The 16,652-nt window shown below is 36.4% G+C and overlaps 1 protein-coding gene across 1 annotated transcript in view; it reads right to left on the bottom strand.

Moving 5' to 3' along the window:
* Window positions 1-16,652, bottom strand: part of LOC134677912 (multidrug resistance protein homolog 49-like) — a 66,137-nt gene extending 49,485 nt beyond the window's left edge. The window contains exon 1 of the mRNA XM_063536357.1: window positions 16,322-16,652. Within this exon, the coding sequence (XP_063392427.1) occupies window positions 16,322-16,447 (126 nt within the window). The 5' untranslated portion in view covers window positions 16,448-16,652. The remainder of the gene's footprint in view (window positions 1-16,321) is intronic.

Here is a 16,652-nt window from a genome sequence, read left to right as displayed (position 1 = left end):
TTTATATGCAAATAAATGATTATGATTATGATTAAATAAAGAGTTAAAGTCTAGGGTTCCGTACACAAAGGGTAAACACGGGACCTTATTACTAAGACTCCACGGTCCGTCTGTCTGTCACCAGGCTGTATCACATGAACCGTGATAGCTAACAGTTGAAATTTTCACAGATGATGTATTTCTGTTGCTCCTCCGCTATAACAACAAATACTAAAAACAGAATAAAACAAATACAACCATGTACAATATCGCGGGTCCCTTAACCCTTATAATACTATTTCTATTAGTAAAATCATGTATGTACAACATTATAAGAAATATTAAATTACATAAATTACTAAAAGACATAAATAGGAATATAAAACTAAAACTAACTACAATTAAAATAATTAAAACTAAAAATTAAAAATACCTATCAAAATTTGGTGCCCTCGGGAGGGTGCCCAACACGCACATGTACAACAAACGTGATTTTTTGATAATGGTACCCTTAAGGTACCTACCCTTCGTGCGCGACCCCGACTCGCACTTGGCCGGTTTTCGTATAAAACTTTAAGTTATGTAAATGTGCATGCCATGTCTTTGTAATTTAAGCATATCATTTTAAAATTAACCTCGATTGTATAAGAGCAGCTTTATGGCTTCAGGTTCGCGTGCCTCTTAATATTTTTCTACAGTCGCTTCACATAATATCAAGTTATCATGTTATACAGGGTCATTTTTGGACCGTTAGCCATATTGTGCGGTAGGCTATACTGAACAACTTTTTATATGGGACCAACTCCGAAATCACAAAAAAAATTTTAAGCGTTTCACACATTTTGGTCGAGTTGGATGTCGACGTCTTCTATGGGAAGGCCGAATTTCTTTTTTGGGATTTCGGGGTTGGCCCCATAGAAAAAGTTATTCAGTATGATCTACCTAATCATCTCGCACAATATGGCTAACGGTCCAAATGTTACCCTGTGTACCTATGGGGTGGTAGCTACGGTACCTACTTAAGATACAAATAGCGTAGGCACTATTTTGCGGTCAGCAGGTGTGACGAGCACGCATGCGCGGCTCGCATGACTCACACACGGCGCATGCGAGTAGAGTGCAAGTTCAAGGGGCCTCGCTTTACACGGCGCGGACACGACACGGACACGACACGACTCTAGTTTGATTTTTCTTGTACTTGGCATTCGACGATACCTAGATAGGTTGAAAATGTGATGTCTACCCCAAACTTTTCCATACAGTTTTCGTCGGGTAGTTGCACAATTCTCTGTTTTGACATTTTGCTGGGACATCAGTTAGCCGCTACCACGACCAGTGAAACCTGCGTCGAAACGTCGGTAAATAAAGGTAATTGAATTTTGCTTTAGACCTGTCTATAAATGTGAGTTAATATAGGTATATGGGGGTCATCCATTAATTACATCACACCTATAGGGGGAGGGAGAGGGTCAAGAAAATGTGACATATTGTGACATGGGGGAGGGGGGACACACACAAACTTTGTGACGTCACTTTAACTTCATCAGTAACCGAAAAATTTTTTAAATTATTTTATTCGCTGTACATTTAAATAACAAGTTTTTAAAACGATAATCGTTTTTATTCGTTTAATTTTCTTTCCTAAGCAGTTTTGGGTTATAAAATTACTAATATTTATATCGTCAATAATATTTTGATAAAATATTAATAATAGGTACTTAGGTACTTACTTAATTCGATTTGGCGATTTCATAGAAAAAATATGACGTCACACTAGGGGGGAGGGGTTTGCCAAATGTGACCAAGTGTGACAAGGAGGGGGGAGGGGTCAAAAAACCTAGAAATTCGTGTGACGTAATTAATAGATGACCCCTATTAACTAAGGTTTGCCCTAAGTATACTTAAATTTGACATTATCTTATTTGTGACATTGTTTTATTTATTATTTTTATATTTTTTATTTTTTCTTTTTCTGTTTTTAATGTGAATGTTAAGTTGGCGATCTTTTAGTGAAAGCCTTTGTTTTATCTTTTGTGTAAAATATTTCTTTAAGAAATATTTATTTTTGAATTGTATTATCAGCTTATTATTAGTAAGTCGGCGTTTAAGAACTGAAAATAAATTAGCTAATTACCCATAGAAATAAATATATCTAATCTAGTCTATAAGTTGTATACCTATGTACAAGGTACTTTAGTGTTGCATCTAAACTGGTAATTATGAAAATACTAGGTATTTTCAAAATATCTATTAAGAGGGGAGAATAACTACTGACAATAGGTACATTTTTGATGAAATTTCCATTTCGGTAGAAAACGGTTTCCACTAACTAAATCTTAAGAAATCCCTTTGATTTTGATGTCGATCACTTCAGCATAATGTATTCTAGGTTTATTCAATTCAATCCGTTTAATACGACATTTAACATGTACTTACTATGATATGGCCGTAAAAATTGCCTAGGATTAAAGCCTAACTAGATTTAGACCAAGATAAGTCTGAAACGATTTTGATAGCACACGCAGAAGTGTTATTTATACGTCATAATATCATAAAAGTTGGATTTTTTAAATAACACTTGCACTCAGTGTGCTATCGAATTTGTTGCAGACTTATCTTGGGTCAACTCTAGTATAACGAACAAAATCGAAACCAATTCGCTGTAAACCTTGAAAGTACTTATTACATATTGCTCCGGGCAATCCCTAACCGAAATACTGACGCTAGCTAAGAATCTGTAAACAATAGATGAGTCGTCCCGTGGTCGTCTCGTGGTCGTCGCGTATAAAAACCCCCTTTACTTGACAACAAGGTAATTATTGTAATTATGCAATGCTGCACCCAGTTGCATCAGTAATAAGACTGCATTTCGCTTGGCACACTGAAACAGGTTTAGCAGGCTAGGTAATGACCTATGTATAGTGAATTTACATATTATATTATTGTTATTCATAAAACAATGTTGGTTTTGTTTACGTTTTAAAGATGAAATTCTGATAAAAAAGGTATATTGACAAGCGAGTTTTATTAAAAAATGCTTAGGTCTTTTTAGGTTTCCGTACCCAAAGGGTAAAACGGGACCCTATTACTAATACTTCGCTGTCCGTCCGTCCGTCCGTCCGTCCGTCCGTCCGTCCGTCCGTCTGTCACCAGGCTGTATCTCACGAACCGTGATAGCTAGACAGTTGAAATTTTCACAGATGATGTATTTCTGTTGCCGCTATAACAACAAATACTAAAAACAGAATAAAATAAAGATTTAAACGGGGCTCCCATACAACAAACGTGATTTTTGACCAATGTTAAGCAACGTCGGGAGTGGTCAGTACTTGGATGGGTGACCGTTTGTTTTGTTTTTTTTTTTGCATTATGGTACGGAACCCTTCGTGCGCGAGTCCGACTCGCACTTGTTTGACAAAAATTTGGGAAAATAAACCATATAGAGTCCGTTAAAGCTAAGTTGGCACAGACTTGAATATAACTAAGTGAGGAAGTGTGATATCTTAAAAAGTAGGTATGTTATTGACAAAAGAAAATAAATAAGAAATGAACTAATTAAAAAATATAAATAAAACCCACTAGCTCTTGCTATTAGCAGGGGTGGCTCACTCCGCGATTTCGTCGCTTTGCTACAGGTAGCTAAAAGTGCATCCGTTCGACCCCAATTTTGGGGTTTGCCATAAGCCGCGCGTGGCGCTGTCGCCACCTAGCGGCCATATCTGTGCTGATCGTGACAGACGCGTTTTGTTAGAGAGTGAGTCTTCACAATAAATGAATAGGAAAAAACTTGAAAAAAGTAACTTATTTTCTGGAAATATCCATACAAAATATCTTAATGTACGGCATAGAATAACTTTGATAGAATATAGTTGTAAATACGACACTTTGTCATACCGGTCAATTCGAGTTTTAGTCTTCCGAGCTGTTTCCGATATGCTGTTTGCGATGCGATGTAATCATATTGGAAACAGATCGAATAAGTAAAACTGGAATTGGGCTATTATTTGTTTGTGTATAGTGTGACACTTCAACCAGAAGGTTTTGATTTGACCTTACCTAATATATTTGTATTCTAATTTAAATTGTTTATTTAACTACATTTTGTGTGATTTAAAATCATGTCCGACTCTGTTCCGGCTGATGATGATGTGATTTATTTCTATTAAAGATTCCTTGTTTTAAGTCGCTGTCGTAAAAACTAGTGCCTACGTTAATTCTTAGGATTAGTTGTCAAGCGGCACCCCAGGGCCCCATGAGCCGCGGCAAAATGCCGGGACAACGCTTGTTTCGTTTAACAGCTAAAGTTAATAAATATATAATTCTCTAGATTAAAAAAACCGGACAAGTGGGAGTCGGACGCGCCCACCGAGGATTCCCTACTTTTTAGTACCTATTCAATTCAATTCAATTCTTTATTCGTTCACACAGGTAAGTACATAAATAGGTGATACCTATTTGTTTGGCAACAGAAATACATCATCTGTGAAGATTTCATATGTCTAGCTATCATGAGATACAGCTTGGTGACAGACAGACGGACAGCGGAGTCTTAGTAATATTAGGGTCCCGTTTTTACCCTTTGGGTACGGAACCCTAAAAACAATGAAGTCATAACGCTGCAGACCCGTTGTGTACAAAATGCGAGAGTTCAAAATGTTATGTATTATCTGATTGACTATATAGGTACATATACGGGTTCTTGATAGTTATTTCCATCTTCTGGTACCAACATTGTCACATTTTAATTATTATTGATGAAGACATAAGTGTTAATCTGTCGTAAATACAGGGAAATACACGAGATCAATCTCAGGTGATTATAGAACAGCTTCCCTGAGTGTAGTAATTCGCAATTTGCATGTTTTGCCAAGTTTTCCTCCTTTATAGATGCATGATAACTTGATCTAATGAATGTGACATTATAACATTTATGACTGCACATGATATTTAAAAAAACCGGACAAGTGCGCGTCGGACTCGCCCGCCGAGGGTTCCTTACTTTTTAGGGTTCCGTACCCAAAGTACATTACTAAGACTTCGCTGTCCGTCCGTCCGTCTGTCACCAGGCTGTATCTCACGAACCGTACGTGATAGCTAGACAGTTGAAATTTTCACAGATGATGTATTTCTGTTGCCGCTATAACAAGAAATACTAAAAACGGAATAAAATAAAGATTTAAGTGGGGCTCCCATACAACAAACGTCATTTTTGACCAAAGTTAAGCAACGTCGGGCGGGGTCAGTACTTGTATGGGTGACCGTTTTTTTTGCCGTTTTTTGCATTATGGTACGGAACCCTTCATGCGCAAGTCCGACTCGCACTTGCCCGGTTTTTAGTATTTGTTGTTACCTACTTATAGCGGCAACAGATAAACATCATCTGTGAAAATTTAACTTAACGCAACTTAGTCTAGCTATCACGGTTCATGAGATACAGCCTAGTGACAGACAGACGGACAGACTGACGGTGGAGTCTTATAGAGTAATAGGGTCCTGTTTTTACCCTTTGGGTACGGAACCCTAATATCACCAACATTTGTCTATAATTGACTGGTAGAAAAAGCCTTCAGTCTTTAGGCCGTCCGCCATTTGTACATTGTTCCTGCCATCCTGTTTCCTGTTTGAAAATTTTTCATACTAAAACGTGACGTAATGGAATGGACATTTTAGGACATCTTTTTTTGATGGCGGGATGGAGAATGCTGTCGATTCTGAGTAGAATGAGCCCACGAACGTCCAGATTTGAATAAATGAGGATTTCAATATTTAAGTATTTTAGAAAACGCCCAAAGTAGCACCATATGTATTCTGTACAGTAAAGTATATTCATATATTTTATTTAACACACCCGCTAAAGCTTTTACAGGTCATCGCCCTCCTTAAGGCCGTATAGGCTGTTCGCGGGGAATCCCGCCCCGCATGAATGCAGTTAAGTGCAGTACTGCAATTGCATATCTATAAGGAAAGTTTATTCCTGATGTGTTTATCTTACTTAGCACCCCCGCTACACCCTTCTCAGGTCAATGTCTTCCTCCACTGTCCCGGGTTTTGCCACGGCTCATGGGAGCCTGGGGTCCGCTTAGCAACTAATCCCGAGAATTGGCATAGGCACTAGTTTTTACGAAAGCGACTGCCATCCGACCTTCCAACCCATAGCCGCTTTTCGGTGAAGGAAACCTCACAAATGCCTAAGTTCCGAAAAACCCATTAGTGCGAGCCGGGATTTGAACCAACGACCTCCGGATTGAAAGGTTCGCGCTCTTAGGCGAACCCTACAAGTCAATAAATATTGTGATAATTATCATGTTAAGTTAGTTTTACTCATTCTTAGGTTTATTTTAGTTTATAATTTGTATGTTTAATCTGTTTTATTCTAAAGGTTTTTAATAAAATTTGTACCTATTTCACATTCATTAAAAACTAAGAGTGGAACATTATCATGATATTTATTATGTATCTTGGGCCGGATCACAGCACACGCCACACCATCAATACGGATCGCGTCAGTACGAAGCGTTCTTTGTACGAGGCAGACGTGATGGACTCTAGACAGAGAAAAATGACTGACGCGATAAATACCAAACGCGACACTACACGCAAGATAAATATCAGGATCCAGGATCTAGGATCAGATCACAAGCAGTTCCAGAAATCCAGCGAAATATTATCCGTCAATACACTATCCTACACGTCAATAAATATTGTAATCCGTCAATATAATTGACGGATCATACCAGCGCAACCCTCCTCAGGTCATCGCCCTCCTTAAGCTGCCCGCGGGGCAGCCCGCCCCGCATATGCAGTTATAGGTGCAGTAAATAATTGCATCTACAAGGAAAGCCACGCTGCACACTCTGGGTTTCCCCCGGCGCGGCGCGGCACAGGGCATTCGAAAGTCGAGTACGTTAAAGCAATACGGGGTATCATACACATTTTATAATATGCGCGAAATCGTCTTTTCGTACAAACGTAGTCCTCGTTTTTCTTTCTGGATATTAACATTATTAAAATATTGGATATTTTGTTGTATATCAACCACAGCTATGCCCCTATGCTTGATTATTTTCGAATCTTTAAAATTAATTTAAAGAGTTTAGGAGCATTTAAAAATTTGTATAATCTCTGCTAATTTTTATACAAACAAAAAATAACGAAAAAAGTCAAACGTAACATATCGGGTCAAACTCGGGACAAATAGTTATGGTTAATAATATAGGCACATCAAAATATGTTAAAACATTTTCGATAATGAAAAGTAGGTAACTATATCGTACCTACTTGTTAGGTAAATTAAAAAAAAAAACTTTAATATGTCATAATTTGACTCCATTTGTGGCTGTCCTTCAGAAAAGGGTCCTTATGCTCCATGTGCATGTAGTGACATGTAATTAACCCATACGATTAATAGTTATTTATTTACGATACAAGTGCGAAAAATAGAAAATTCGCAACGACTGGCGTATTTTAACTAAATGTGATGTTATCTATGAAAAGGGACCTTATTGTCGATGGCGCTTACGCCATTACTAACGATGCACCGATATACCTAAATACAATGCCGCGCGCGACGCTGTGCGGCGTAAGCGCCATCGACATCAATAAGGTCCCTTTTCATAGATAATGCCCCAAATGATTTTAAACACTACCGAAGGGAATGTTTGAAATCACCATGAGTTGCGAATTACGGAATTACCCAGTCGCAAGTGTATCACGTATATGTGTGTAGTGTATCGTATAATTTTGTTAAAATCAGTCTTAACGTAACTTTTTACAGTAATTATACTAATTATACTGAAAAAAAAAACATTTATTTCAGGTTACCAGGACCCACATTACATTTACAAAAAATAGGTAATTAAATTAAATTAAATCAAATTAAATTAAATACATTTACAAAATAAGTACGCTACAAACATCATGCATGTAACTTTACACTTTTAATGATGACATGTTTATTACTTTATCGGTACTTTTTTTGTTGGTTTAAGTATACCTACATATTTTTGGAATTTTATTTATTGACATGTCCCGCTATTATTTTAATTATTAATTACGTGCACATCATGTAATAGTTTGTAAGATTTTTCTAACACAATAGCATATTGTTATAGAAATAAAATAATAATGACTGACTTGAAATGTGCTAATTATAGCACCTGGTGTAGTAGGTACTATTAGTTATTCTGTGACCCGAGGGGCTACCGCGAAAACCGAAATTCGAAATTTGCGGGGATCTTTCTCTTTTACTCCAATGAAGGCGTAATTAATGTGACAGAGAAAACTGCCCGTAATTTGCGAACTTCGATTTTCGCGGTTATAACCCTGATGGTGTCGTAATGTAGCATAGCACCAGATGTACTTACTGTAAAATAAATACTAAAATGGTGGCAATGTTCTCTTCTCACGCGCACACCCACGCCGCCATAACATAAAACATAACAGTTACATTAAGTAATAAATCCAAATAATTACACTTCAGTTTAAACATAAAGTATTCGGGGGTCATTAACCTTGAACCAGTTATCGTACGACCCGTCATTATTTTAATCGTGGCTATATCCGTCATTTACCCACATTCGTATGTAATGTATTTATAGAGATGCCCCGAACATTCGGTAACTATTCGGTATTCGGACTATTCGGCCGAATATTCGCAAAGTGAACGTAATAATAACTCTTACTTATTAATTTATTTATTTATTAAGAAAAAATACTTAGTTAAAGTGCATCGCAACTCTCGCAAACCATTATAAATATATTTAATATTTAAAACATTCTCGGAAAATTGTTATAAGTAAATGAAGATTACTTTGAAAATTTTTTGCTTGCAATGATTCTATTTATAGGCTAGATTCGCTTGAGTATTTAAAAACTACATACACTACTAATGAGTAAAGAGCAACGAAACATACCTATAGAGCGACATAAAATGAAATTAAAGAAAATGGAACAAAAAAATCTATACTAAATTGTTGCCATGTTTAAGCATTTTACGTCAAAAATGTGACAGTTACGTAGGAAGTGGCGCCCTCAATAGTTTTAATTTCTTTTTGGACTTAACATTGTCTTTTGTAGGCGACAAGTTTACATAACAAATTAAATGTGACTCAAAATAGTACACGTGTTACCGAATATTCGGCGTTTCGGCCGAGACGAGAGCGTGGCCGAATATTCGGCAGGTATTCGGCCAAAAGCACTATTCGTGGCATCTCTAGTAATGTACCATGTACCATCTGTTTGTATATCCGAGTAAACAAAGCAACATACTAGTATGTGTACATCACTAAAATTGACCAAATATTTGTCTATACAGGGGGGCGAGCCAAACAGGGGCGATTAAATTAATTAATTAATTCGGCCTATACAATATTGTTGGGCACAGGCCTCCTCTCATGCGCGAGAGAAGAATTTAAATATAAAATTAAAAACAGGAAAAGACAATTGACACTGAATTTACCGATAAGGGGCTATTCATAAATTATCTCATTTCAAATTAGGGGGGGGGGGGTCTGGACATCGGATGATGGTAGCATGACGTAGGAGAAACGGGGTCATTCGAAGCATGATTTTTGGATGATTCTAGGGGAGAGAAGCGGTGAAAAAACGTCAAAAAATCGATGACATAATTAATGGACAGTGCCTAAGTTCGTTTGTTTGTTAGTGTGAGTCGAATCTTGGAAGGTAAATCTTACCCACCTCCCGATTTTCTGTTGACATTTGTCAATATGTATATGACATATAACATATGTACATATATCTACAGATTACAAACAATATTTTATTTTGTGTACAATGATTAAAAATTTAAAATGTTCATATAGCGTATACGACATTGACTTATTTTTTCTCGCTTCATTTCATAACAAGTAAATGTAATTTAGCACGGCGATTAAAAGCATAAAATTACGCAGTTTTTTAAGAATACGAGCTTAAGTACTATCATAAAATATATAAAAAAAGCTTATAGTTCTAGATTTTGAAGTGCTCATGCATAAGATTGTGACAGCCGTTTAAAATCAGGCAGGCGGCATCCTTGTTTGCCACCATCGCGGTATAAAATGTCACCCTGTATAGTATCAGTAATATCACGCGTCATTTCTGTGACATTGAAAAATTTTAATTTCCTCTGTACCATTTATTACTTATTTAAAGAACCGTCTCGTCTATCGTCGGTCTACCGTAGTCTTATATATATAATATAACATAAATATCTGGGAGAACGAGCTTTGCTCGGAAACCACATAATACGGAACCCTAATAAAAACTCAAAAAGCGGCCAAGTGCGAGTCGGACTCGCCCATGAAGGGTTCCGTAGCAGCAAGTAACATAATAAAATTGCGGTTTATGATTTATGACGATTAAAAAAAAACTACTTACTAGATCTCGTTCAAACCAATTTTCGGTGAAAGTTTGCATGGTAATGTACATCATATATTTTTTTTAGTTTTATCATTCTCTTATTTTAGAAGTTACAGGGGGGGGGACACACATTTTACCACTTTGGAAGGGTCTCCCGCGCAAACTATTCAGTTTAGAAAAAAATGATATTAGAAACCTCAATATCATTTTTGAAGACCTATCCATAAACACCCCACAATTTTTTTTAAGTTTCAGTTCTAAGTATGGGGGACCCCCAAAATTTATTGTATTTTTTCTATTTTTGTGTGAAAATCTTAATGCGGTTCACAGAATACACTTACCAAGTTTCAACAGTATAGTTCTTATAGTTTCGGAAAAAAGTGGCTGTGACATACGGACGGACAGACAGACAGACGGACATGACGAATCTATAAGGGTTCCGTTTTTTGCCATTTGGCTACGGAACCCTAAAAATGCGCGTTTTCCCAGAGTGACCTAGCTAGATCGATTTTTCGCCCACGAAAACTTCCATCAAAACCGTTAGAGCCGTTTCTGAGATCCCCGAAATATAAATTATAAAATAAATATATACATATACAAGAATTGCTCGTTTAAAAATATAAGATACCTATAGATTTTTTTTCAATCTGGAAGGGTAGAACGACACATGTCAAAAATGATTATGGTGGGTTGTGACAATGAATCAACAAATTTAAAAAAGATTTTTCATGATTCTCGACTAAATTTGCAAAGGCCATATACTTAATCGATTTCGGTGATGATTTGTATTTTTAAGTGCCTAAACATACCTTCGCAATTGGACGCGCCTGTGACGATTTGACACGAGTCATGGAATGATTCGGTCGATAAGTAGAGTCAAACTCTAAAGCAATGAGTTCCGATATATAATGATTATAATGAAACTCTACAATCTTAACATTGATCTTTCTATTTTAATAACATAATATAAAATAATGTATATTTTGGTGATTTATGTCTATTATAATGAGATCTAAGCTAGGAAGACATACAGGGTGTTTGGTACATCGTTTGCCAAATTAAAACGGCAGATAGGTTGAGTCATTTGCTATCTTCTCAGGTGTAGAAATTTTTAATTTGGCGCACATTTTTTTTCACTTCTATGCCAGTTTTTCGTAATATTCAAATTTTTACTTGCGTAGTAGTAAAAAAACCATGGCCAATTTTGTTTTTCTAGGCATGAGAAGGTAGCAAATGACTCAACATATCTGCCGTTTTAATTTGGCAAACGATGCACCGAACACCCTGTATATTTTTTGGCCTATTAGAATTTAAGTTATTTTTGTTAAAAAAAGATTGGTCAGAAACGTATAATGGCATAAAATGAAAAAAAAAATCAAATGTCACCCTACCCTTCCGTTTGAAAAATACTATAGTTATTATACTAAAACTAAGTTATAAATACTAAATCTATCTAATACCTTTAAACGAGAAATTCTTCTTTATTTATATGTAGGTAATGTAGGTATATATATTTCGGGGATATCGGAAACGGCTTCGATCTCTATTTCGATGGAATTTGCTATATGTGGGTTTTCGGGGGCGAAAAATCGATCTAGATATTATCTCTGGGAAAACGCGCATTTTTGAGAGTTTTTATATGTTTTCCGTGCAAAGCTCGTGCGGCAGATATTGTTCTTTGAGCCAGTAACCTTGTTTCTATTCCACGTTGCAATAGATTCGCGCACATGTGTGCGATAGATCGCACGCGATTCAGGTTCAAAAACCTGATCACAGAACGGGTTGTGCGCAGGCCGCGGTGTCTGACCGACGCTCCTGCGCAGGCCTTGACACTCATAGAATACTAACTTAACTAGAGTTAAGCCACGAAAAGTCTGCAGCGATTTTGATAGCCCTCGCAGTGACAGTGTTATTTATACGTCATAATTTCATAGAAGTTTGACGTTTAAAATAATACTTGCACTGCGTGGGCTACCTATCAAATCCGCTGCAGACTTTTCTTGGTCTGACTCTATAGCTTCATTCCAAAGCTTACACCCCATACAAAAAGCTCCACTCAGTCACATTTTTGAGGACAAAAAACAAGACAACGACAATTTTGTCCCGGTAGCTGAGGACTGCCAACAGTGCCAACTACAGTGTAGGCCAAAAATTTTTGCACTATTTAAAAATTCATAAAAATGAAACTAAAAATTTAATGTTAGTCTCTTTTTAATTTTTTGAGCCTAACAACAATTTAATGTTATTTATTTTTTAACAAATTACATCAACCAGATGACCTGCATTTGGACGCTGGCGCTCCTGCAATTGACTGTGTGAACTTTGGAAAACTCGCTGACACATCCTCCCACGAAGAAATCACGACAGATCACGGTGAACATAAATCTTCATTCCGCACTTCAAAATAGCGAGTCTGTTTAACGAAATTTTGGAGCGCGTGGCCTTGACCGGTCGGAAGAAAAATTACAAAAAAATACACGTGAGGTTATGTGGGGGAGAGGGTTGGCAAAAACCTCACCAAAAGTCACCAAAGGGTAGGGGGTGGGGTTAAAAAGCCGAAAACAGATGGAAATATGAAACCGGTATGTACGAAGTGTCAGTGAAATCAAATTCCTTGAGTGCCTTATTGGGTTGAATTCCCACCACTTATTCATTGTCAACTCACTAATATAGTCATAGCACCACGTGCGAGCCTATCTCTATCTTACAATAGTATTTTCACAATGAAAAAACAGAGATAGATGTATTGCGATCTAGACAAAGTTTAGATAATAACGTTATGATATGACATTCAGTTTTTATGGTTCCGTACCCAAAGGGTAAAAACGGGACCCTATTATCAAGAATCCGCTGTCCGTCCGTCTGTCTGTCACCAGAGTGTATCTCATGAACCGTGATAGCATAACAACAAATACTAAAAACAAACAACAAACATGATTGTTTGCCGTTTTTTTGCGTAATGGTACGGGACCCTTCGTACGCGAGTCCGACTCGCACTTGGCCGGTTTTTTACTATAAAAACTACTAATGGCAGTTAACGACGCCTTTTTCGTACAATTTGTGTTAGATGGATCTGTTTAGAGATATGTTTGTTCCAATTTAAACTCTATGTCGATAAATTTAAGATTGAATATATGTCTGAGATATTTTAAAGTTATGTTTTAATATTTGTATGAGCGATTTGCCATTGAGATGAATACAGTTAGAAACAGTTTTCAAGCCAATATTCCTACATAATTATAGATATTTATTTCAATTATATATATACATATAATTATTATGTCTGCCGCATGCATCCGGATAGGTGGGCTAGTATAGCCACCAAGTGGATGCCGCAAAAGAAGCGCGGACGTGGCAGGCCCAGGCGGAGATGGCGGGACGACTTAGACGCCTTCATCAGTGGCTGGCCGGAGAGGGCACTACCGCGGGAGTTGTGGAAATCAGGGGGAGAGGCCTTTGCCCAGCAGTGGGACACTATACTATACTATACTATAATAGGCTAAGGAAAAAAAATTATTTTGAAACTTTTTCGAGCTTTTCGGGTTTTTCGAGCCCAGTCATTTATATTGGCGTGCGTGGGGATATAGATCCAACACGGAGAGGCCGTTTGGAGAGATTCATATTTTAATTATTTTTAGTACAAAGACTTGTCGGCGCGCTTAATAGAGGCTTTTGGTGACCAGAGGGCTGGCCACTATTTCGCCCAGCGTATTAGCATCGCTATACAGCGGGGAAATACGGCCAGCCTTCTGGGTACCTTGCCCGTTGACGGCGACCTGGGGCAATTTTTTTATCTATAGTTTTGTAAGTTTTATTATGTTTGTTTATTTCTTTCTATGTTTTTATCAATAATTAAAAATTCCTTTTTAGTATATAACGATATTATTCATACAACTCTTTTATACCACAACGGTGACAAACAGGCGTGTAGACTGCCTGATGTTAAAAGCCGCCGTAGCCTATGGGCGCTTGCAATGCTAGTGGGTATCTGTAATTCTGTAGCATATTTCGATGTACAGGAACCTACAGAGATAATTAACCCCCATACATATAAACTTATTTACAGTTACACAGGATGTCTTGAAAGATAGTGCTTTGCAAATAAATTTTAAATATCAGTGATCAATCAATTTATTAATATAAATTTAAATAACTAAAAGACAAACTGGAATATAAAACTAAAACTACCTAACTACAATTAAAATACCTATCAATATTTCGGGAGGGTGCCCAACACGCAGGCAGCGTTTCCGCGTTGGATTGCGATGGCAATCAGTTAAAATAAAATAAAAATCAAAATGCTACTCCTACATTATAAAAATACTAAGTTTAAAGAATTGTAATTATGACGTAATAATTAGCATGATCTTTAATCACTTATTTAGTACTACGTATCAAATTACATCTATTAAAATGCAATAAAAATTGAGTCGGACACATTCCAGACCTTCTCGAATGTTAAAAAATAGGATAAATATACGTATTTAACGATAAAACTGGCTTTAATTGGGTACTTTATATTCATTTAACCAATTACCTATTTGTTTGTTGACAATACATAGTATATACTTAAAACCTATGTTCATTTACATTCTTTTGGTTCTACCTACCTAATAGTTACTATTTTTTTTTCACCACACCAGCTCGGAAAGAATTACTTTGCACTTCAAAAACTGATAGCAAAGTTGCATTTTATTCACATGTGAGGCAAAGTAATCAAATGCAAACTTTGAGTTGTTTTCTTAAGTTTGCTGGTAGAATTGTTTTTTAAATAATGATTTTGGATGATTAATATTTAATTACATTTAATAATAATTTAATAACATTTAAAAATAAATAATGTTTAACTCTCGTGCTTTGAAACCCTCGCAACACTCAAGATTCCATTTTTCGAACCACTCGCTACGCTCGTGGTTCAATTTTGGGTTCTTTCGCTGGCTCAGGTATCAAAATGAGCACGAGCGGTTAAACAACAACTTTGCCCCCTCGTAAAACATATAACTATTTTTTTCCAATACATATTTTAGCAAGAAAAAAATAGTTTTTTTTTAACAATACACGTGAGTGTGTGTGTGTGTGTAATATGCTACGACGCCACTGCTCGACATAGGCATACTAGGTATAGGTACAGACACAAACGCTAGACTTGCTAGAGTAAGTTACGAAGTACTACATAGGAATGAGGCATATACACGGTGGCCAAAAAATAAGTGCATTCCCGTTGCCAGGGAGGTTACTGGGATTATACTGAGCAACCTTTAATACTATGGGACCAACACCGAAATCGCGAATAAAAGTTTTAGTTGGGCATAGTGAAGAAATTTTATTTTAGCTACTCATTTCCCTAGGTCACAGTGAATCTAGATTATGACATTAAAATTTACACTCTAATGATCAAGGTTATTGCAAAACGGAGATTATTATAATACACTTAACAAACTCTACTATTTAATTGTGTCAGATATGTAAGTCATCTTCATCTTAATTTATTTAATTTCATTTATTTCCCACATATAAGCTGACAGTATTTCACCAAAACGCTTACACGGTATAGTACAAATAAAAACTTAAAATTTAAAATTTAATCCTTGCTTTTAATACAGAATAAATACTAAAATAACACTTCCTACAAAACCGAAGTTTGACAGCGATTCAGGGATGCAACATGCTGTTCCTTTCTAATGTAGGTATGACACTATCCCTTTCGGCGATTTAGAGTTGTCAAAACTCAAGTCATTAAGAAAATTAAAAGACACCCGCTAATAGGTATTTTTTTGTATTTACAAATCATTTTTGACACCCTGTATAATGTATAACACGTGTTTTATATTATGTAATGGTATTTTAACACCGTAATAGGTACTCAAATCTCTATAGCACTTTAGTTTTTGAGTCAAATAACATGGTTAACTCTATCGAGAGTTTTTTACTCAAAATATCTAAATCCTAAAAATACAGCCAAGTTCATTTAAAAATAACTCACCAGCTGCAGGAATCCCACTTCGTCCGTCCTTGTCTCCTTTCCTTCTTTCTCTTTCTTTATCTTCTTGAGGTCCATTTCGTGCGCCCGCCCCTTGTGGTCCACCAAACGTTTAGCCTGACCCTTCATTATATTCCAAAACACTTAAAATTTAAAAAACAATAAAAAATGTAAAAACACCAAAAAACTTTAGTTACAAAACACGTTTTGTATTTTTTCATAAAAAAACACTGCGCACAAATAAAACTAGTAAAAAGCTGATAGTTACAGCTGAACTTAGTTTTAGTTAATCCGCGTTTTATTTAGTTTGGTTTCGATGTGACGTGCGCTGTGT

The sequence above is a fragment of the Cydia fagiglandana genome, chromosome 27 (genome assembly GCF_963556715.1).
Source record: "Cydia fagiglandana chromosome 27, ilCydFagi1.1, whole genome shotgun sequence".
NCBI lineage: Eukaryota > Metazoa > Arthropoda > Insecta > Lepidoptera > Tortricidae > Cydia > Cydia fagiglandana.
This window is presented reverse-complemented; position numbering and strand designations above follow the sequence as displayed.